Genomic DNA, 19,608 nt, shown 5'->3' on the forward strand with positions numbered 1-19,608 from the left:
CTATTTGGGTCATAGCATGTTGTTATTATGCAGGGGCACTGACTATATATGGTTGCATGAATGCATAAATATAGTTAGGCAAATGTAGCAAGTTTCCCTGTAGCTACCTCCGTTATCGCGTAGGCGCCTAAGCCACAGTTACCTAAGGTAGTTCACACTAAGGCGGGCAATTAGGTACCTACCTAGGTAGGTAGGTACCTAATCATTCTCTTATCCCGTGCCCGAGTTCGACGGAAATGCCACATGCCAGTACGCCGTAGTGCGCGAAACCCTCCAATCTACATATGCCTATATTCCCCAGTGGACGCCGTCAACGCCGGTTCACCAGTGAGGAACGACAGCGAATTCTCGACAGCACGGCCAGTTTCCACTGCGCAACCAGTATACAACTCCCAAGATGGCTCCTGGGATGTCCCTATCTTCGGTGAACGCCATCGTCATCCTCAACATTGACGACGGCTCCAGGATATTTGCGAAATACTACAGCGCACCCCACCATGCGCCGACAGCCTGTAGGTCGAGCCCGCCTCCCGTGGCCGAGACGTGGCAGCCTGCTGACGAAATTCCCCGGTGGTAGCTAGCAGTCATCAATCGAGCGGACCGTACGCAGACTTGAAGTCGCAGAAGACGTTCGAGAAGGGCCTGTTAGAGAAGACGTCGAAGCAGACTGGCGACATCATTCTCTACGACAATCGGATTGTGCTGTATAAGATGGAGTCCGATGTCATGATGTATGTCGTGGCCGGCGTGGACGAGAACGAGGTTTTGCTCTACAACGTCATCCTGGCCTTGAGAGATTCTCTGCACCTGCTGTTCAAGTAGGCCTCCCAGCACATTTGCGAGAAGCCTAGTGCGCCGGCGCGACTAACAAAACATAGGCAGTCGGTTGACAAGCGGACCATCATCGAAAATTACGACCTGGTATCGCTCGCCATCGACGAGATCGTCGACGACGGTATCATCCTGGAAACCGACCCGACCATCATCGTGCAGAGAGTCAGCAAGGCGCCGACGCAAGATGTTAACCTAAGCCGTATCGATCTCAGCGAGCAAGGCGTGAACAACCTAGCGCAATTAGGAAAGGCCAAGTTGACAGACTGGTTGAGGCAAGGCTTGTGAGGGACCGCGATTCTCTTCAGCATACTATACCTCATACCACATAGAGATACGAGAAACACTATGAGATAGCCCCAGACGTTATAAATAGACTTCGGCACAGCGTTGGCGAAAAGTCGGTGTTTCTTGTCAACGGGATATTTGCCGAGCTGAAGTGGAGTGGTCGCGCCGATTGTGGCCTACGATCTAATCTGAGAAGCTGCTTTGCGTAGCCTATTCATGACCGCCGCGCCGATGTCTTCGTTGTCTTCTATACCCTCCACAAAAATGATGTCTGCGCTTCGTCTATCTAGCTCCCGCAGCGCCGAGAAAAGCCCTTGCGCTACGCTCCTAGCGTCCTTCCCTATGCTTACATCCATAAGCCTTCCAGCGAGACGTTGGCCTGCGTTGTCATAAAATTCCGCTTCTTGAACGTCAAGCTCAGCCCCTTGGGTTCCCTGACCAGTCGCTGTCCCCGTCGTCTCTCCCTTCTCGAAGCGGCTGCAGCGCAATCCGGCGGCGGGCTTCCAGCACCGGGTCCGTATTATACCAATTCGCAATGCTTCGCCTTCGGTTGTTGGTATCTGCCGGGCATGCCGGCCTTCAACGAACGCTTCGACGTCCTGGGCCAGCATGTCGCCCTGGCTCATCCCGACGGTTGCCTCGTATAGAATTACCTTTGCTTTGGGGCTGTAGTGCTTATATTTCATCCCCGGCGCCCTCGGCGCGGATTTGCCCGCCTCGCTCTCATCCCGGTACCCCTTTTCGACCTTTTCCCAGCCAGGACAGCTCCGCAACTCATCTATACTCACTCCCCCCGGCCGAAGGATCACCGGAGGGTCACATAGGCCGTCGACCACCGTGCTCTCAACACCAACAGGGCAGAGGCCCCCGTCGAGTATAAGCTCGATGCGGCCATCGAGGTCCTCCAATACATGTTCAGCAGCAGTTGGCGAGGGCCTCGTAGAGGCGTTTGCTGATGGAGCGGCTAGGGGCGCGCCTGTCAGTTTGATGAGCGAGAGAGCTAGGGGTGATTTCGGCATCCGAACGCCAAAGGTTTTCAGCCCCGCTGTGACTTCGGGGGCTAGTTTGGAAGGGGTCGGGTTCGGGAGCAGTATCGTCAATGGACCCGGCCAGAAACGCTCTATAACCGGCTTGTATCTTTTAGGTATACGGTCGTTGCTCGTGGCTGCCACCCCGTTCGTGGTGCTCGGGGGGGCTAGAATGTCTTGAAGCATCTCTAGGTCCGAGACATGAACAATTAAGGGATTATCCGATGGCCTCCCCTTAGCGGAATAGATGCCTCTCACGGCCGCACTCCTGGTCGAGTCTGCCCCAAGTCCATAGACAGTCTCTGTCGGAAAAGCAACAGGGGTATCTTTAGTCCTGAGATAGTCCGCGGCCTCGGCAAGGATTTCGATATCCGGCGATGGAGTTTGAGAAACCTCCCAGCATCCTAATCTCCCCCGAGCGTCGTTCTCCTTGAACCTACCCAGATCACGCCCTGAAATCCTAACTATTCGCGTACACGCCCCTGGGAGATCCCGAGACATGGCGCCGTAGGAGTTGAGCACGACTCGGGCGGGCCGAACAAAGCTGCCCCCCGGGATTCCGAACGACAACTTGGTCAATGATGCCGGCAGCTTGTAAAAGTCCGGTAGCGGTCTAGTGCGTAAGCTGGAAGGGAAATAGATACGTATGGGAGGAGAGGCGGAGGGAGGGGCTATTTGATGCTAATTAACGTAATAGTAGGAAGTGGGAGGCAGCTGTTTTATGCGACATCTCCTAAAAGGTTGACTGGTAAAAAGTTTTGAACCATGACGACGATACGGAGTACGATAAGATAGGTAAGCCACCTACCTTGAGTGGTATAGGTACTTACCTATTCAGATAATTAAGTATAGGTAGGTACCTAACCTGGGTACCTCTGCTAGGTACGATACCCAAGGTACATGCTTAGGCCAAGGTAAGTACTTGCCTGAGGTACCTACTTCTTGCTGACATCCATACCTTAGGAAATACCTATAGAAGAGATAGGGGGAGTTTGCAGTTGAAACTTCGGTGCTTCGGCGCCTAGCCTTGCTTTGTGTTCTCGCTAACTCAGCCCTATCGCCACCTCACTTTTTGCAGTGCCAGTTCGTCCGATCCTCACCACAGCCGGGGCGCCGACAACCCCCCCCCCCCCCCCTACCCATCACCGTGTTTCTCATTTCTCGTTGGAGCTGCTTGTGGTTGGCACTCTCTCTAACTAAGCAACCTCGAATCCACACGTACAACGCCCTGAACAACACATCCCATCTATCGACGACCACAGGTGCTCAAGACCCAACCCCAGGCTTGACATCTTGCGTCGCTATGCACTCTCCACAACCGCCAATATCCCAATGTCCGCCAACAGCATCCCTAATGGCAGCTCCTCGGCCCCAGCAGCCCGTAAAACTCCCAATAAGCTGAACCCGAGCGCCGGCTCTCCGTTCATCCGCGATGCCTCGACTCTTTCCGACATCCGCGCCGCCCTGACTGCTCTGCATGAGCGCGAGGCCGCGATAACGACCCGCCTCGATGCGCTCCTCTCTTCGCAGACAGATTTATCCCGAGAGTTGGGCCGACTCGACCTGCTCCGCGCGAATCTCGGCTCCCAGGTCATCGCAACCCGGTCCATTAGCAATGGCATGCTATTCTCAGCCGCCGACACTGCGGGGCGGCTCTCCAGCCGGGTTAAGGAGCTCGACCTAGAGAAAGACAGGGTGCAACAGACCCTGAAGGTCGTCGAGCAAGTGGCAGAGCTCAAGGCCTGCGTCCATGGCGTTGTCGGCAGCATGGGCGCCCCGCAAGACTGGGAGGCGGCCGCGGGCTACATCTCCCGCGTAAGTAAGGTACCCGAGTCCATTATACGCGGCGGCTTCGCTGCCGCAATTGTACCCAGCGTCGAGGTGCCTGATGCACCCTGGGTGACGCTCGAGGAGGCAAAGGAAAGCTTGTGCGGGCTTTTTCTACGCGAGTTCGAAAAAGCAGCAAAGGAGAGCGACGATGCCAAGGTGACGAGATTCTTTAAGCTGTTCCCCCTCATAGGTAGAGCCGATGTTGGGTTGGATGTATATGGGAGTTACGTGTGCCAGGGCGTTGCGGGCACAGCCAGAGCCACCCTCAAAGAAGGACCCGGCGGTACCGGGAAGAAGGACGGCTTCTTCTATGCTAGCGCTCTTACGAAGCTCTTCGAGCACATCGCTCGGATTGTCGAAGGCCATGGTGGGCTTGTAGAAAGGCATTACGGGGGGGGCAAGATGATCAAGGTCATAGAGAGGCTCCAAATGGAGGCTGACGTGCAGGGTGGCATCATTCTAGACTCGTGGAGCGACGAAAGGGACGTTGACACGAAGCTCAGAGATGCGAAGAGTTATCCGTTTTCTTTCCTGGTGCAGAGTTTCCTGCCACCGCAGAGATCGCTCACCGGTACACCGCGCGTGAATTCGCCCGCGGCGGGGAGCGGAACCAATGCTCGGAATAGCGAGGAGGAAGGCGTCAACATGAAAGAAGTGGACGGGTTGCTCAACGAGATCTCCATCATGCTCGGCCGGTGGTCCTTGTATTCGAGATTCCTTGCTGGTAAATGCCAGGTGAGAGAAAAAGAGCCGGCGCGTCCAGTCAATCTCAAAGTTATGTGCAACTAAGTCGTCTTAGAAGCCCGACACCCCTGATGGAGCCCCTCTGTCAATACCGGAGGTTGTAACGAAATCCAATCTCAGCCGAAAGGTCTCAGCGAAACTCGTATCGCCTTACAATTTTCTCGCCACCTTTTTCTTCAGGAGGTCGGTCGAAAAGGCGTTTCAGCTCGACGAGTCGCCTGCGGGCCTCTCCCTAAACCTCAGCAAGCCCATCGACGGAAATGCGCCATACATTATCTCAGCCGTCGATGATGTGATGTATATCGTCAGTACAATTGTACAGAAAGCTTTGTCGACGTCACAACGCGACGTGGCGGCCTCGGTTATCCCAGACGTTGGGAGAGTATTAGGGGCGGACTTCGTGGGAATGGTGCAACGAAAGATGCGAGATGAATCCTATCCGAAACCGGCCGCACAAGGGGGTCTCCCGCCAGAAGACAAGGTTGTCGCTTTCATTGTGCTTATCAACAGCCTTGATGTCGCAAACGACTACTTAGCCCGTATCATCTCAGCACAGCTGGGCAACTCGGCCGATCAACCTGACGGGACATCCCCCCAGCACCCTCTTACCGCATCCTTTCCGTTTGAACATGACGTCGCGTTCATCGCCTCGGCGCTCAACACTCTGAATACTACCTTCTCCATGAAGACGACGGAGCTCATATCCGACGCCCTACAGGTTCTCTTCGCCAATGTTATCAAGCAACGACTAAAACCGGTGCTTTCCGATGCCTTCCGCGATGCAGATTATTGGCGCTCCGAGGAAGAACTAGCGGAAATAGCGCGGCAGAATGACGAAGACGCAGACGAGGTGACGGACCGCGTCCAGCGTAGATTCGAACACGGATGGGATACACTGATGAAGCCCGTCGCTCGGCTAATGACGCCCAAGACATTCGCCGCTCTTATTGATAAAACCGCGGCTGACCTGTCCAAGGTCCTGGAGAAGAGGGTTTGGAGCTACAGCGGGAAGACGAGCGCATACGGTTCTATCCGGATGGAGCGAGATTTTTCGGGCATTGTTAGCACGGTTGCGAGAGGCAACTACTCTGTGAGGGAACTCTTCGCCAGGATAACGCAGATACTCATGGTTGCCAACATGGAGGAAGAGGAGTGGGAAGAACTAGGTGGTGAAAGTGACGAGGACGATATCCAGTGGGTGCTCAACGAGGACGAGAGGCGGAGAGCGAGGAACTTTGTTAAGACGTGATCATGATAAAACGTATATAGGCGTGCGCCCGCCGTAGATCTGATATCTATACATAGGCACGTGTACTAGGTACAACCGGCGTGGGCGCTGCTAACGCCGACGAGAGTAGATAGAGTAGTACTTATACCTAGCCTTGCTGCCCTCCCCAAAAAGGCATACGAGCAGCATGTTATTCAGAGATATTCCAGGTGGCAAGCTACACATTAAACCACAACCCGGGATAAGGGTAGAAGAATTCTGAACGGCATCGTCGAAGCCGATTACATAATGTGAGTACCTGGGTACATCTAGGAGAGTTCTAGTGCCTGTGGCTGCCGGCTGTCGCCCGCTGGGAAAGCCGGTCCAATCCATTCTACCTACTGAAAACCAAAGTGGTAGGTAGGTTGCTTGAAACGTCACTCAACACTTTTCAACACCAGAAGGTATTTCAAGCATACCTATACCACATCTTATCATCGACCTAGTCTCGGCCTGAAAGTTCTCTTGCGCTCGCCGTACGACATCGATATCATGGCGACCTTACATTTCGGCCTCCTTGAGGAGCGCGAAGAGAATGAGCTGCACAAATCTCGCCTCCTCAACGTTGAGGAAAAGCCTTTCAAGCGCCTAACCAAACGCCTCGTCACCCCTGGCGCCTTCACCTCCCCCGGCAAGCTGCCTACACCTCCCCCGGGCAGCAGCACCGTCGACAACCACGAGACACCCGCCGCGGCGCCGTCGGCAGCCGACATCAATACGCTCAAAGAGGACATCATCCTCGACTTCGAGGCATTCGACGCTCAGATCCTACGGCTACAATTCCTCGGCACTGCAAACGCGTCGGAGCGGGAGCGATACGCAGCGGACCGGGTGCGTATCCTGGAGACGATGGAGGCGGTGCGGGAGGGCAACGCGCTGCTCCGGACGCGTTTGGAAGGGGCACGCGCCATGCTCGCGCAGCGCCGGAAGTTCGACGAGCTCGCCGATCGCATCACGGGCAACCGCCTACTACGCCCACGCGCCGAACAGCACGCCAACCTCGCCAAGCTGGCCCAGGAGTGCGAAGATCTGCACCGCGAGAGCGAGACGTACGGCGAAACCTGGCGTGAGCGCCGAGAGCAGTTTGAGCGCCTCGTGGAAGAGGGCAAACGTCTCCGCGCCCTCATCCGTGATGAGAAGGAAGAGGTGGAACGCCGCGAGGGTATGGATTCGGACGGCGAGGACGGCGAGACTCCGGGCAAGGGCGGGTCTGCTAGTGGCAACGCCACCCCTCACCCCGAGAGCGGCGCCGTTTCTTTCACCAAGAGCGACGGGGGAAATATGACACCGCGGCCTGGCAGTAGGGATGGGAGAACCCCGAGACCGGGTAGTCCGAACGGTACGGCTACGACTACGGCGGGCGGACTGAAGCCGAAGCCGGAAACCAGCGGGACTTTCTCCCGAGCCGGAAGCCAGCAGCTAAGAGACGAGGAGGAGGAGCCGGAGGAGGGTGAAGATGTCGAGATGGGCGAGTCATCAACACAGCATCAAGGGCGACAACAGGCGGATACGCCGATGAGGGAGAATGCGCCACATGAGACGCCACAGGTCACGATTAACGCGCCCGATGACCACGGTGACCAAATGGACACGACATAAGAGGGAATCGATGGCTTATAGACGAACTACATAGGGCGGGAAGGAGGGGAAGCCAGGGTGCAGCCCGCACCCTGGCGGGGCAGAGCATATAGAATAGAGAATCGCACGCCGGACAGAAGGAAATGAATCAATTACGTCCAAGTTTTGGCGGGTTTCCTCTCCTCCTCTAGGTAGGTAGAGGCGGAGTGGTGTATGTAAGGGTATTATTCTTCCGGTGTTTGCTTCCCAGTAGTAAATACGGTATCATCGCATTAATTCCTCGTCCTTTGGCGACGTCCTACACCTGCCTCCGGGACGCCCCACAGCAGCACATGTGCCCGCCGTCAACCACCTCCCCAGTTGCCCATGGCATTCGTTATCTCAGGTAGCCGGCGCTTCTACGCCCTTCCCCAGCTCCAGGGAGTCCTTCGCGGCCTTGATCTCGTCGGGCGGCGCCCCCTCGCTCTCGGCGGCAGCGATCTGCTCTTCCAGGCGCTGGACCGCCTCGACTATGCGCTTTCTCAAGGGGGCGAAGACGGCCTTGGTTTCTTCCAGGGCTTTTTGCTATATGTAGGGGCGTAGGAGACGAACAGGTCAGCATACGCAGGCAAGCAACCTCCTCGGGCTTCTCCCCCCCGCTCCCCCCCTCTTCCTCCTCCTCCAAGCTCTCCCATCTGACTACTCCACGAGAGAAGAAAAATTAAAGATACCTCTGCCGACCCGGGAGGTGCGAGAAGGGCGGCAGAGGAGGGGGACATACCTCCTGCTTAAGCACGAAGCTAGCGTTGCCGTCGGTAGATTCCTTGAGCTCGGCTTCGAGCTTCTCGACGCGCTCGGATTGCTGGGCGAGTTCCTTGCGGTAGTAGCCATCCTCCTTCACGAGCCGCTGCACGGACTGCGTCGCGATGACGAGGGGGCCCGGGGCAGGCATGGTGTCTCGTTCGCCCTCGTAGGTAGGCAGGGGTATTTTCGCAAGGTAGACGCGTATCCTGAAATCGGGGTGCAGTAGAGGGCTGAGAATTGTTTAGGATCGGTTGACCAGCGGTTAGTGCAGGAAAGTCAGAGGGACGGTACTTGGTGGGAGTGTTTACTTGGGTGAACGTAGGCGTGTATACATAAAAAGCTACCGGTATGCGTTTTAGCAAGGCTCGCTCACGTTGCTTCGTAATTACTTAATTATCTAAGGGCATACGAAACGGTATAAGCTAAACCTAACTACTAATCTATTAAAAGGAGATCTAAGTCCTAGAACTACGAAATAACAAGCTTTTATAAGGCTCGATTTATAGGTAAATTGTAGCTTTCTTTTAGGTAAATAAGTAAGCCTCCTTTTAGGTAAATAGGTAATCGTTATAAGAGCCTTTAACTATAAATAAGCGTCATGTGACAAGGGTCCTTATCTTATCATATCGTTATCGTGGCCTGGGCCATCGCGGGGTCCACCGCCCGCCAATTTCCATCTTGAGTACTCACTCCCTGGTCACTCACCTGCTTACCTATCCAACGTAACCTAACCCAGCCTCGACACCGAACCCATCCCACTCGTCCATCCATCCGTCCATCCATCCCGCTAGCCAGCCAGCCATTGGCATCGCAGCTTGTCCGTAGCCCAAGCCGAGGACAACCGCTGCCAGCTCTGCCGACTCCGTACCTATAAAACGTCCTCCCCTCCTGCTCCTACGCCCCTCGCCCCCTCCCTCCCTCCCTCCCTCCTCGCGATGCTGCTGCCGCCCGTGGATGAGGCCGTATTCGAGAACAACCCCGAGTTCGCGCGCCTGTACAAGACCCTCACCGGCTCCCTCCTCAACCCCGACGGGTCGACCAAGAGCGGCGGCCCGGCCGCGAAGAAGCGCGATGCCGTGCGCCAGGTGCGTTTTGCCCGCAACCCTAGCTAGCTGCCCGTGTTAGCACCCGTCGTATTCGGGGATGGAACGCTCACACGGCCATCCCTCCGTCGGCTGCGAGATCCTCCCCTTTCCCCCCCCCTATCCCTCTTCCTCTTAACCTCACTTACCTCCTTACGTACCTACCTATACCTACTTGATTGCTTGACCGCCCGCTCACGCGCCCCGCCCCACAGGAACTCAAGGCACACCGCCTTAAGGCGGCCAAGCAGCAGCTCCTACGGCGAGCCGTAGAAGCCGCGGCGGCCCCTGAACCGACCGACGCCACATCCAGCACCTCCTACTCCTCTCTCGCATCCGAGCAGCCCCACCGGCCCCAGCGGCGACCCGCGAGACCCAGGCCGCAGCCCTCCATCGTCACCACGGCGGCGCCGCCGCCCCCGGAGATCCTCGAGCTGCTCCTCCTGCTCCCGCCCTTCCTCGCCGAGGCCCACACCCTGACCCCCGCCGCCCTCGCCCTCCTGCTCTCGCGCCCGCCCTTCTCCGACCTCGGAACCCGTCTGCCGTCCCTCGCCGCCGCCGTCTCCGCCGTCCTCGCCCGCCAGGCCGCCGGCCTCGCCCGCGTCGCGCACCCGCACACCAACCCGTCGTACGTGCACCGGTCGATCCCGGGGCTGCCCGCCGCCGCGTCGTCGCTCCGCGAGGCCACCGCCGACGCCGCCCGCGCCCTGTCCGCCGCCCGGCTCCGCGCCGCCCACGACCTGGCCGCGCAGCTGCTGCGCCCCCGCGCGCGCGCCGCCGGCCTCCTCGTCCGCCTGCTCGAGGCCAAGCACGGCCCCGCCGCCCGCTCGGCCGAGCTGCGCGCCGCCGACGCCGCCCTCGACGCCCGCGCCTGGGCCGCCGCCGCCGAGGCCCGCCTCTGGGAGGCCCGCCTCGCCGTCTACCCGCCCGAGGCGCGCCGCGCCCTCACCAACTACCGCCGCCACCTCGCGGGCGCCCGCATGCGCCTCAGCGACGCGATACGCACGCGCGAGGCCGAGCTCGCCGACTACGGCGTCGCGGTGCCGACGGCGCTGCGACGCGGCTCGGAAGAAGACAGGGACGACGGGGGCAAGGGAAATGGGGGAGGAGAGGCTGTCGTCGGGCTGGGCATCATGGAGGGGCGCGGAGACGAAGCCAAGGAGCGGACGATGCGCGAGATGGCGAGGGTGTGGCGTGAGATGGAGACGCGATTGCAGGAGGTGAGAGGGGATTTGGAGCGGCTGGGGTAGAGCGGATGCGACGAGTAGGTAGGTACTTACCTTACACTCAGGAAATCCACAATACCCAGATGAGAGTCTCCCGTTGTTTTCCACGTGCTATACGATGTGTGTGTATGAAATGCTCTCTCTACGATGGTACAGTTTGTTGCATCCCGAGCACCTGGGGGGGACAACAGATATTGCGTGCTACCACGGGTAAATCCAGCTGGCCATCCGCCGTCCAAATTCAACCCAGACAGAACTCCCCTTACTGGCCCCGTCTCGGCAGATGTGAGCACGTTGGACTAACTGAGAAAACAAACAGAGTGAGAGTACCCGACTGGATCCGTGAAGAAATCACGAGTTAGCGAGTCAAGCCGTTTATTTTATCTACTCATTTATTCGTTCCTTTATCCCGCTATACCGGGTATGGTTTATTCTTCTCTGCCGGCCCCTAAATGGATCTTTAGCATGAAGCGCTATGTCCTCTCCGGCCTAGCATTTGTTTCGACTCTTCGTTCCATACTCGTACAGGCGATGTCCCACCTCAGCCCTTCACCTTATAGATGGCCTCTGCCAGGCGGCCAACGTTGCCGCTGGTGATGCCGGCCACGCTGATACGGCCGTTCTTGGTGGCATAGACGCTGTGCTCCTTGGCCAGCTTATCCATAGAGTCGGGGTCGAGGCCAGTGTAGGCGAACATTCCAATCTGCGAGGTGATGTGGCTCCAGTCGTGGGTGCTTCCGAGTTTCTCGAGATTGCTCCTTAGCAGAGCGCGCATGTTGATGATGCGGTCGGCCATACCCTTCACCTCGCCCAGCCATTGCTGGTACAGATCCGGGCTGTTGAGGATCTCGGCCGCGATTCTCGCGCCGTGCAGCGGCGGGTTCGAGTAGAAGGGTCGGATCAGGATCTTGATCTGCGAGTCGATACGCTTCTTCTCCTCAAGGGACGAGGCTAATATCGAGAAGGCACCCACGCGTTCTCCGTACAGACCCTACGCATTTTTAAAAACGTCGACCACATTAGTCAAACTCATGGCGCACGCCTCTAGTCGCGGATAGAGGTGGTACGGAAAGCTGTGACAAAGAGGAGCATGTCTGTTAACGTACCATGTTCTTGGCAAAGCTTTGCGCCAGGGCAACGCCGTGGCCCTGTTCGACGAAATGCCGCAAGGCAAAGGCGTCCTTATTGGTGTCACCGCTGGCGAAGCCTTGATAGGCCATATCGAAGAAGGGATAGTGGCCCTGGGCCTTGACGACATTGCTGATCTCCTTCCACTGCTCAGGGGTAGGATCGACACCAGTCGGGTTGTGGGCACAGGCGTGGAACAGGAAGATGCTCTCCTTGGGAGCGGCGTTGAGATCGGCGAGCAACCCTTCAAAGTCCAGGCCGATGGTGTTCTTGTTGTAGTAGCGGTACTCCTTGACCTTGAAGCCGGAGTCGCTGAAGACGGCCTTGTGGTTGGCCCACGAAGGGGACGGGATGTAGATGGTCTTAGCGCCGGGGAAGAAGCGGTTCAGGAAGGCGCCACCGATGCGGAGGGCACCGGTTCCGGAGATGGACTGGGTGATGACTACACGCTCGAGGGCTGGAGAGTCATTGCCATAGGCGAGCTTGGCAGCAGCGGTGGTGAATTCGGGGAGGCCGGTGATGCCGAGGTACTCCTTGTTCAGGCGCTTCGCAATGACCTTGTCTTCGGCGGCGCGGACAGAGGGTAGCACGTAGGGCTTGCCCTGGTCATCACGGTAGGCTCCGACACCTATGTGCCGAGGGGGGGGAGGGAGGTTATATGTTAGTGGCTACGACTCACTGCCTGCGGAGCACTCGATCATTGGACGCCGGGGGAACAGAAGATGCGTGGGCGGGGCGGCGACGAGACAAAGAAAGGGCGTCGGAAACCTACCGAGGTTGATCTTCTTCTCGAAGCTGTCGGCCTTGAAGGCTTCGGTGACACCTGGGAGTCGTCAGCAGGGACGATCCCACAGCTGCGTTCTCCTCCGCGCCGGGGGCGGGGAGGGGCGGATATGTATATACCGAGAATGGGCTGGCAAGCAGGGGAGGGAAGGCCTTGTTAGTAAACAAGGCGTCGTTGTCGAGGCACCACGAAACCAGTGTCAGACTTACATCCTAACCACAGAGCCGTCAGTACATGCTATCTCGGACGGGGGACAGGCCAATCCGGCTGGAAACGGCAGCCGGACAACGTACGGGAGGGCCCTGGGGAACGTTGGCCCAGGTAGACCCAGCTCTGACAGCCTGAGCGGCCACGGCCGGCGCTCGACGAGCGGTGACTTGACGGGAGGCGATGCGGAGTGCGGGGAGCATCGTGGCGGCGGGTTGGGTCATGGATGGATAGGGAAGGGGAGGCGGCTGAGTGCAAATAATAAAAAATGAAGGCGGAGAGGACAAGGACGGGGTGAGAGGAGAGAAGATGAGAAAAGAAGGGGAACGGCGAGAGAAGAGGAGAGAGAAGAGGACGACAGCGTCCAACCTGCTTTATCCTGTGCAGGTGTGGATATGGCTTGACTGTCGAGGTGAGGCGGTGGTGGTGGTGGGATGAGTAAATTTCCGACTTGGCTGGGACGGGAGCGGAAAAGGTCGGACGATGTCGGATCCCATTAGTCGTGGAAATCGGCAGCTTCGTCAGGGCACGCGAGTGGGCAGTTGCTCTCGAGCGCCAATTCGCGATGCGATTCCAGGCTGGCCCTTCCCCAGGTTTCTGTGGGAGGCTGCACGCTATAGGTACGTGTGCAAGGGGCAGGCAACCAAATGTGTGCGGAGGTATTCGGGTACCTTCGCGCGGCGCCCTGTCACGCCGGCACTGCTGGCCCCGTCTCATGTACCCGATACCTGCACGCCACCCAGAAGCCAGAGGGCAGTCCAGGTCCTTCCGTCCCCTATTAGCGCGCCAATAGGTGCGCCTACTCACCTACTTGTACTGCAGAGACCTCGGTGTCAGCATGTAGATAGATACCTAGGTAGGTACCTATCTACCTCCCAATGCAGGGTTTTCTGTAGGTACCTTGAAGTTCCCTGAATGTACCTACTATACCTAGGTACCTCCTACCTGTATTGCACTTGCTCCAAGCCAGGGTATAGGCGGAGGTAAGGATATGTACACGTACTATAGGTAGGTACCTAATCCAATCTCTAACCTGCATAACTGCAGTGTATGTATTATATGCAATATGCAGGTAGGCCGATCGGACGAGGATCGGACTCAACGCACTCTTGATTCTCCAACTACTCATAATACAGGTATTCTCCCCTTCCCTCGCCTCGAATTGCCTACCTAGGCAAGTCATCGCCGCCATGCCCCTAACCCATGCTACGCCATGCCGCGCCACGACCCTCCATCTGCCCTTCATCATCGTGCCTATTAGATATGTATACCATGCCTCATCTGCTCCGATCAGATCTGGTGGCCCTCCTGGCTGTTCCCGGGAGACATGCACGGAGATCCGCCCATGGGTGCGCCTCTCCCCGCAGAGCATCATCGACCGCCACATTCCACATGCGCAAGCGTTATTATATAGACACCTATGTAGGTAATACCTATATATACACGCACACGTTCGTCGATAGGTCAATTGCGCACGGCTGCATCGAATCACGGAATCTCATCGAGGCCGCCAAGCGTTGGTCCCTCATTCATTTCTCCATTTCTTCGTTTCGTCTCATCCCGTTGCGTTACATCATCGTCGTTGCTCGTGAGCGACATGATCGCCTTCTTCTCCCGCGGCGCTGCTCAATGCCCATCCCTTTCCATAGTATGGGTTTGAGTCGTCGACCGCATGGAGCCCTTCCTAATCTACCCTGGGTCAGGCAGTTCTCGGGCCCGCGGTACGATGCCAGCCTCGAGACCGGCGACGGGGCATGCCGCCATCACTTCCTAACCGCCGGTGGTCTCTCTACGAGACCTAGCTGCTGGCTGTCGGACAGGACCACCCTACCCCCGGGCAGCAGGTGTTATTCCTATATATGCCTGCCTGGGTTGTTTCCCAACCCTCCGGCGGATTCGGGGAGGAGTGGTATTCGTTACTATTCCATCATGCCGTGGTTGTTTCAGGGCGGTCTGGCGACGCTATCGGCGCCCCGCTCGTCTCCCGTATTCGGTCGGTTCTCCTTCGCGGCCGAGCCACGATCGTTCTCATTCGCTTCCTCGTCGCGGCTTTCTATACTTCGCCGCCCAATGTCCGATGTCGCCTCGCCTACTATCGAGCTGGTTTCGCTGAAGAAGGTGTATCGTTCAGAATGCCCCGGCGGCAGCGGCCACATCCGGCTATCCCAAACATCCCCGCCGATCGAGGAGCGGGGGGCGATCGAGGGTGCTGCCGTCTCCCCCCATATCGAGCTGTGTTGCGAATCCGCCACCGAATCGACCGATTTTCTAGACTCGACGCCGACATCTCGCGGTGTCGGGTAGATCGTGCTGTCCGGTGATGCGGTTAACTCCCGCTTCTTCTGTTGCTCCAAGTCGAATTGTTGTTCCAATTCGGCCTTCCGCCTCCGCACGATGCAACAGCGCACCCCTATAGCCAGACCGACGAGGAATATGACTGCTAGTGCGATAGACACGGCAATAGCCGCCACATTGACCGGGTTAGGACTGGCCCGAGGCGCCGGCGCATCGGGTTGTGTTGTAGAGCCTTGGGCTTCTTCGAAGCCTGTGCTGTCTACTGTCGACATTTCGTCTTGCACGATGGTGCTAAGCTCGCGACACCCAGACTTGGACCTAGTCGACGCCCTGACGGATGGGTGTAGGAAGCAGCGAGGATCAAAGGGGATAAGAAATTCGCTTCCGAGGTTGTATGGGATGCGAGACTTGCGATCTCCATAGACGTGAAAATGCTCTAAATCGGCGCAGCGCCCAAAGTTTCCAGGGATCCTCAGATTGGTAGAGCCTGTTGCGAGCGTAAATGGCTGGCGAGTTGCGGTCGAAGGAATCGATATAGGCGATATCGCACAACTGGTTGTTGAACCGAGTAGCCGTTGGTGCTGAGTATCGGCTTCTCGCAGACCTCGAGTGTGGTCTACGTATCGCGAGTCGTCAGGAAAATCTAGAAAATCGGCCTTCGAGGCAACTCACTCTTTCATAGGGCGGGCCGGAACCAACAATACGGAATTAGAGGGGTGGGAAAGGAGGAGGCGAAGGGTGGCTGAACACCACGTGGTAAGAGATGCCTTCTCCCTCTCCTGACGGCAACGGTCGCGACAACTATTCTAAGAAGCCGGAAGGATGGCAGTGTGTGGCAGACTAGAGTATGACACGACCCAAACAGGAATGCAGGTTTGTCGTAGAGTTCATGCGTAGTAATGAAGGATCCGGCGGGAAGGATGAAGTATCGATCGCCTCGAGATCGGTCCGCATCTAGCAGGCCAGGATGAGAGGAGAGGATTCAGGACACTACGGATCGCACGAGCCCAGGCAAGCCCAGGCAGACCCAGGAGCGATTCGGCGGCGATGGGGGCTGCTTATCTATCTAGCTCTGCCCGCCTTAGTCGGTGCCGCTGCCGAACCCCTCGAGCGAGACGGTGCGCCATCTTGTCTTGACCCAAGGGCCAGACTCTCCAACCGACCTCATAAGCAGCGAAGCCTCGACCGGTGCGGGAGTACAGGAACCCAAATACCGCGATTGGCACAGTTGCGCTGCCGTAAGATGGATGGAAATAATATCACCTACATTATATGTGCATAATAGGGGAAAGGGAACGGGACACGGAACGGGGAGGGTGGAGGAGATTGATCTTCCACCCTCTTCACCCTCTACACGGCACGCTCGGGGCGACTGGACGAGAGATCAAGCATTCGCCATGTGGCTGCCGATTTCAGAGGCCTCGCTGCAACGCACCCTCTAGCATTTTGCGACCCTACGCGAGAGGAGCACGACGAGGTGCGCCGTGTCGTCCTAAAAAAAGCCCAGCCAGGATTCGCCGTGGGGACACAGAAACTCCCATGAGGAATTAGAGGGGTAAGCAGGCCCGTACGGTAGAGCGCCCCAATGTAACCCATCTGCCCACGTCTTCTTATGTATTCCCTACAATCCCTCCCCTACCCTCTCCCCTCTCCTCTCCCCTTCATGTTAGCGACGTGTAAAGGGTAAAGACATCAGAGTTATTACTCAGCTGACCGACGCCGGGCGACGCAGGCAGGCAGGTAGGCAATCCGATAGCGGGAAGAGGAGCGGTGCCTATTCGGAAAGACAGGTAACATCGCGAGGTGAGTTAGTCACTAAGGCCGAACAGGCATACACCTATCACCTACAGAGGTCTGCTTCGACCCGAAGGATTCACCGAAGCGACCCCAAACTTCGCTCAGCTTGCTGCCGTCCTGTCCAGCCCGTGTGTATCTGTTCGCCGCTGCGCTGCGGGGGCCGCTGCCGGTCACATCGTGAGCCTTGCACGGCGTAATTGGCGATACCACGTATTGGCATTTTACTGGTGCTAATAGGGGGCGGTGGCTCGGAGAGGTAGGCCACCCGCCAGCCGCGTATTTATCGATTCTCACGGCTACTACGGCTACTACGTCTTGTCTTTCCTTTTTCCATTTCTTTTTATAGGCGAACAGCTGTAGGTGGCAGGGCCAGGCCCTACTCACCGGCATCCGAGACACGCAGAAGGCCTCCGGGAGGCCGGAGAACTGCCGAGTTTACGATGTCGAATCCCCAGAATGTGTAACCTGCCTGCCTGCCGTCTGCCACAGCTATAAGCGGTAGATAGACGTGACCTCACGTCCAGCTTGATACCATGAGCTCGAGGCCAGCCGACTGGGAGAGATCGAGGCACCCAGGCTCCCCCCCAGCCCAGATTCTGCATCGCAGCCATCGAGCTCGTTACCTAGCATCCTCGACATTCCTAATAGGGATGGTGGCCGACCAAATCGCTAGATGCGACCCCACCCCCTCTTCTAGGAGAGGCTGTGGGCGTGGTTCGGGTAGCCTCAGTAAAGATGGTTCAGGAGAGGCCGGCGGTGGTGCGGTCCAGCTGCGTAGTAAGCCGGTGATTATAAATAATATACCTAGGTAGGCAGGCAGGCATACCATACTCAAGAGGACGGCCATCGCCATCTGCATTCGGTAAGGCACCGATACGATAGGACTTCGCCTAAACTGCTTCCAGAACGGTGGCCTGGTCCGCCATTATAACCGTAACCTGGAGAAATCGTCACGACATGTCAACTGCCGCCCCGGGGTCGTGGCCCTAGCGGAGACGGAATCTCTTGCGTATTGCCAATATCTGCCGATTGAGCCTCAACCCAGTCCGGGTAGTTCGGACGGCGCAGTTGAAACTCCAAGAGCACTGTAGCCGTCTCGGGTTCATTAAACCGCCCAGGACCACCAGCAGATGGGTAACATTATATGCCTCTATTTCGATTGTCGTCCCATTATCTAGCCTCTATGCTCTCCCATACTAACTGCTACCAAGATATTAGGTCGGAAACACGTCTCATGTTACTCGTTGCCATTTCGTATATTAAACGGAGTAAAAATAGTAGTTGTTGCCCGAACATAATAATAGGTAATACTCCCACAATTTCCCGTCATTGCTGCTCCAATACAACTCTTCGTATATTACTTACTCCAGGAGGTGTGATAGTCTAAGCGGAGAGCATGCGGTTGTAATTTGAGGCGAGACATTCGACTATTGCACGTTGTATGGATGTTACCGCGGAGGGCTGACCCGATTCCTGTTCGGCTCTACGGCTAATCTTACGAGTATTGTAGTGAGTAGCCTTGTGAAAGAATGAATTAATATCGTGCTTCCCGAGAAACCGTAATGGAAAGGCAGAAATAAGGGCGACAAAGCCCGCCGTATCGCCGTGCTTTTCTAGGTTAATATGCATAGTATTCCTTTGGCTTACACTACCATGGACATTTCTAGTTGTCCATTGATTTTGTTCCGATTGGTATACAACTCAACCCTCAGAGCGGTGTTAGGCTTTAGCATGTAGGTATGATACAAGAGCTTACGCCGTCGGCCCCCACGCTCCGCCCCCTTCTCCTGGGCTCCCTACTCACTACATACTCTCCCAGGGCATTGACGTGTCCCTTCGAGGACCCCTAGATCTGGGCTGACGATAGATATTGAACCCGAGGGGAGCCACGCGTTTCGTTGTCTTGTGGGCTCCCTCTTTCTAGCCTTCCGAAACCCCTGAAAGGCGAACGAATCATACATGCGTTCAAGAGGGCGCCGGCGACTTAACTTTACGGAGAAGGCAATCCCTTACCTCGGCCCCACAAAGCGAGCTGTTCGTCCCCGGCATCACTTCTCCAACCATCTCAAGGACATTTGCCCAAGTCGAGCCACCACGACCCCCAGGGCAGCAACCCTTCCCCGAGAGTCCCACCGAAGAGTAGCCGCCAGGTATCGCCTCAAGTCACCTCATGCTTCATACTCTGTCCAGACAAACACAAGGACAAAAGCCGCGATCCACTCTCGTAGGCGGAGCCGCGACATACGCACGCCGGAAACGCCGAACGGAGCCCGACTTGTAGTTGTCCGCCACCGACACGCAGATCTTCACCTGGTGTGCATGATAATATCTGAGCTACCACGATTCTTCATCGCGAGGCTCGCTCGACTAGGCTCGGGGTCTGTCCACCCAGTGTGGTATCTAAGCATATAAAATGACCAGGCTAAAAATAACCGGGTCATACCACTTCTGGAGAAATCGTTGGGCCTCCGGATGAGTTGGTATAAGTCCTATTGGGAGTTGACAGCTTCAGAAGTGCCGTCTAGCCAGTGAGCGGTTTTATTCCCCCTTACCACGTCCCTCGATGCCTCTCGCCGAGCCGCCACCTTCCGACCAGTTCGGGGATCGACATAGGAACTAGACAGGAACCCCGGTCTCTGATTTTGATATCTTCGCGTGAGAACCTACTCCGAACCGTCAGGCAAGATCGTCCTGCATGAGACACCTGTCAGATATATCGTATGTCGCAGATTGCATGCGG

General features: G+C 56.9%; 9 protein-coding genes across 9 annotated transcripts; 5 read left to right on the top strand and 4 right to left on the bottom strand.

Annotated features, from left to right (window-relative positions):
* Positions 1 to 397: 397 nt before the first annotated feature.
* Positions 398 to 1,119, top strand: GGS23DRAFT_597835 (snare-like protein; the record flags this gene model as incomplete). Its single annotated transcript, XM_051518686.1, has 3 exons — positions 398 to 512; positions 578 to 818; positions 879 to 1,119. The coding sequence occupies 3 exons, from the start codon at positions 398 to 400 to the stop codon at positions 1,117 to 1,119; spliced, it is 597 nt and encodes a 198-aa protein (XP_051370930.1).
* GGS23DRAFT_112172 (translation factor) lies at positions 836 to 2,757 on the bottom strand. Its single transcript, XM_051511003.1, has one exon. It carries the CDS (start codon positions 2,646 to 2,648, stop codon positions 1,296 to 1,298), a length of 1,353 nt encoding a protein of 450 aa, XP_051370931.1. The 5' UTR covers positions 2,649 to 2,757; the 3' UTR covers positions 836 to 1,295.
* Positions 2,758 to 3,119: 362 nt separating this feature from the next.
* Positions 3,120 to 6,174, top strand: GGS23DRAFT_112182 (COG4-domain-containing protein). Its single transcript, XM_051511004.1, has 2 exons — positions 3,120 to 4,712; positions 4,777 to 6,174. The coding sequence occupies exons 1-2, from the start codon at positions 3,480 to 3,482 to the stop codon at positions 5,968 to 5,970; spliced, it is 2,427 nt and encodes an 808-aa protein (XP_051370932.1). The 5' UTR covers positions 3,120 to 3,479; the 3' UTR covers positions 5,971 to 6,174.
* On the top strand, positions 6,175 to 7,837 carry GGS23DRAFT_112183 (Tho complex subunit 7-domain-containing protein). The gene is made up of 2 exons (XM_051511005.1): positions 6,175 to 6,239; positions 6,343 to 7,837. The coding sequence occupies exon 2, from the start codon at positions 6,481 to 6,483 to the stop codon at positions 7,585 to 7,587; it is 1,107 nt and encodes a 368-aa protein (XP_051370933.1). The 5' UTR covers positions 6,175 to 6,239; positions 6,343 to 6,480; the 3' UTR covers positions 7,588 to 7,837.
* Positions 7,760 to 8,771, bottom strand: GGS23DRAFT_112218 (tubulin binding cofactor A). Its single transcript, XM_051511006.1, has 3 exons — positions 8,682 to 8,771; positions 8,327 to 8,579; positions 7,760 to 8,130 (listed from the first exon to the last, which is right to left on the bottom strand). Exons 2-3 carry the CDS (start codon positions 8,495 to 8,497, stop codon positions 7,948 to 7,950), a joined length of 354 nt encoding a protein of 117 aa, XP_051370934.1. The 5' UTR covers positions 8,498 to 8,579; positions 8,682 to 8,771; the 3' UTR covers positions 7,760 to 7,947.
* A 292-nt stretch (positions 8,772 to 9,063) lies between these two features.
* GGS23DRAFT_610910 (uncharacterized protein) lies at positions 9,064 to 10,926 on the top strand. Its single transcript, XM_051520361.1, has 2 exons — positions 9,064 to 9,434; positions 9,647 to 10,926. The coding sequence occupies exons 1-2, from the start codon at positions 9,285 to 9,287 to the stop codon at positions 10,679 to 10,681; spliced, it is 1,185 nt and encodes a 394-aa protein (XP_051370935.1). The 5' UTR covers positions 9,064 to 9,284; the 3' UTR covers positions 10,682 to 10,926.
* A 272-nt stretch (positions 10,927 to 11,198) lies between these two features.
* On the bottom strand, positions 11,199 to 12,979 carry GGS23DRAFT_597841 (aspartate aminotransferase; the record flags this gene model as incomplete). Its single annotated transcript, XM_051518687.1, has 5 exons — positions 11,199 to 11,648; positions 11,764 to 12,413; positions 12,558 to 12,608; positions 12,775 to 12,781; positions 12,863 to 12,979. 5 exons carry the CDS (start codon positions 12,977 to 12,979, stop codon positions 11,199 to 11,201), a joined length of 1,275 nt encoding a protein of 424 aa, XP_051370936.1.
* Positions 12,980 to 14,630: 1,651 nt separating this feature from the next.
* GGS23DRAFT_112446 (uncharacterized protein) lies at positions 14,631 to 15,691 on the bottom strand. The gene has a single exon (XM_051511008.1). The coding sequence runs from the start codon at positions 15,341 to 15,343 to the stop codon at positions 14,720 to 14,722; it is 624 nt and encodes a 207-aa protein (XP_051370937.1). The 5' UTR covers positions 15,344 to 15,691; the 3' UTR covers positions 14,631 to 14,719.
* A 114-nt stretch (positions 15,692 to 15,805) lies between these two features.
* On the top strand, positions 15,806 to 16,862 carry GGS23DRAFT_573326 (uncharacterized protein). Its single transcript, XM_051516674.1, has 3 exons — positions 15,806 to 15,827; positions 15,893 to 16,643; positions 16,804 to 16,862. The coding sequence occupies exon 2, from the start codon at positions 16,039 to 16,041 to the stop codon at positions 16,351 to 16,353; it is 315 nt and encodes a 104-aa protein (XP_051370938.1). The 5' UTR covers positions 15,806 to 15,827; positions 15,893 to 16,038; the 3' UTR covers positions 16,354 to 16,643; positions 16,804 to 16,862.
* The last annotated feature ends 2,746 nt before the right edge of the window (positions 16,863 to 19,608 follow it).

This window comes from Durotheca rogersii (genome assembly GCF_024521655.1).
Source record: "Durotheca rogersii strain YMJ 92031201 chromosome Unknown GGS23scaffold_14, whole genome shotgun sequence".
Classification (NCBI taxonomy): Eukaryota; Fungi; Ascomycota; class Sordariomycetes; order Xylariales; family Xylariaceae; genus Durotheca; species Durotheca rogersii.

Coding starts and splice junctions, on each gene's coding strand:
- GGS23DRAFT_112172 (XM_051511003.1), bottom strand. CDS start 2,648: ATGTCTCGGGATCTCCCAGGGGCGTGTACGCGAATAGTTAGGATTTCA.
- GGS23DRAFT_112182 (XM_051511004.1), top strand. CDS start 3,480: ATGTCCGCCAACAGCATCCCTAATGGCAGCTCCTCGGCCCCAGCAGCC. Junction 4,713..4,776: donor TCCTTGCTGGTAAATGCCAG/GTGAGAGAAAAA, acceptor AAGTCGTCTTAG/AAGCCCGACACCCCTGATGG.
- GGS23DRAFT_112183 (XM_051511005.1), top strand. CDS start 6,481: ATGGCGACCTTACATTTCGGCCTCCTTGAGGAGCGCGAAGAGAATGAG.
- GGS23DRAFT_112218 (XM_051511006.1), bottom strand. CDS start 8,497: ATGCCTGCCCCGGGCCCCCTCGTCATCGCGACGCAGTCCGTGCAGCGG. Junction 8,131..8,326: donor GCTTCGTGCTTAAGCAGGAG/GTATGTCCCCCT, acceptor CCCTACATATAG/CAAAAAGCCCTGGAAGAAAC.
- GGS23DRAFT_610910 (XM_051520361.1), top strand. CDS start 9,285: ATGCTGCTGCCGCCCGTGGATGAGGCCGTATTCGAGAACAACCCCGAG. Junction 9,435..9,646: donor AGCGCGATGCCGTGCGCCAG/GTGCGTTTTGCC, acceptor CCCGCCCCACAG/GAACTCAAGGCACACCGCCT.
- GGS23DRAFT_112446 (XM_051511008.1), bottom strand. CDS start 15,343: ATGTCGACAGTAGACAGCACAGGCTTCGAAGAAGCCCAAGGCTCTACA.
- GGS23DRAFT_573326 (XM_051516674.1), top strand. CDS start 16,039: ATGAGAGGAGAGGATTCAGGACACTACGGATCGCACGAGCCCAGGCAA.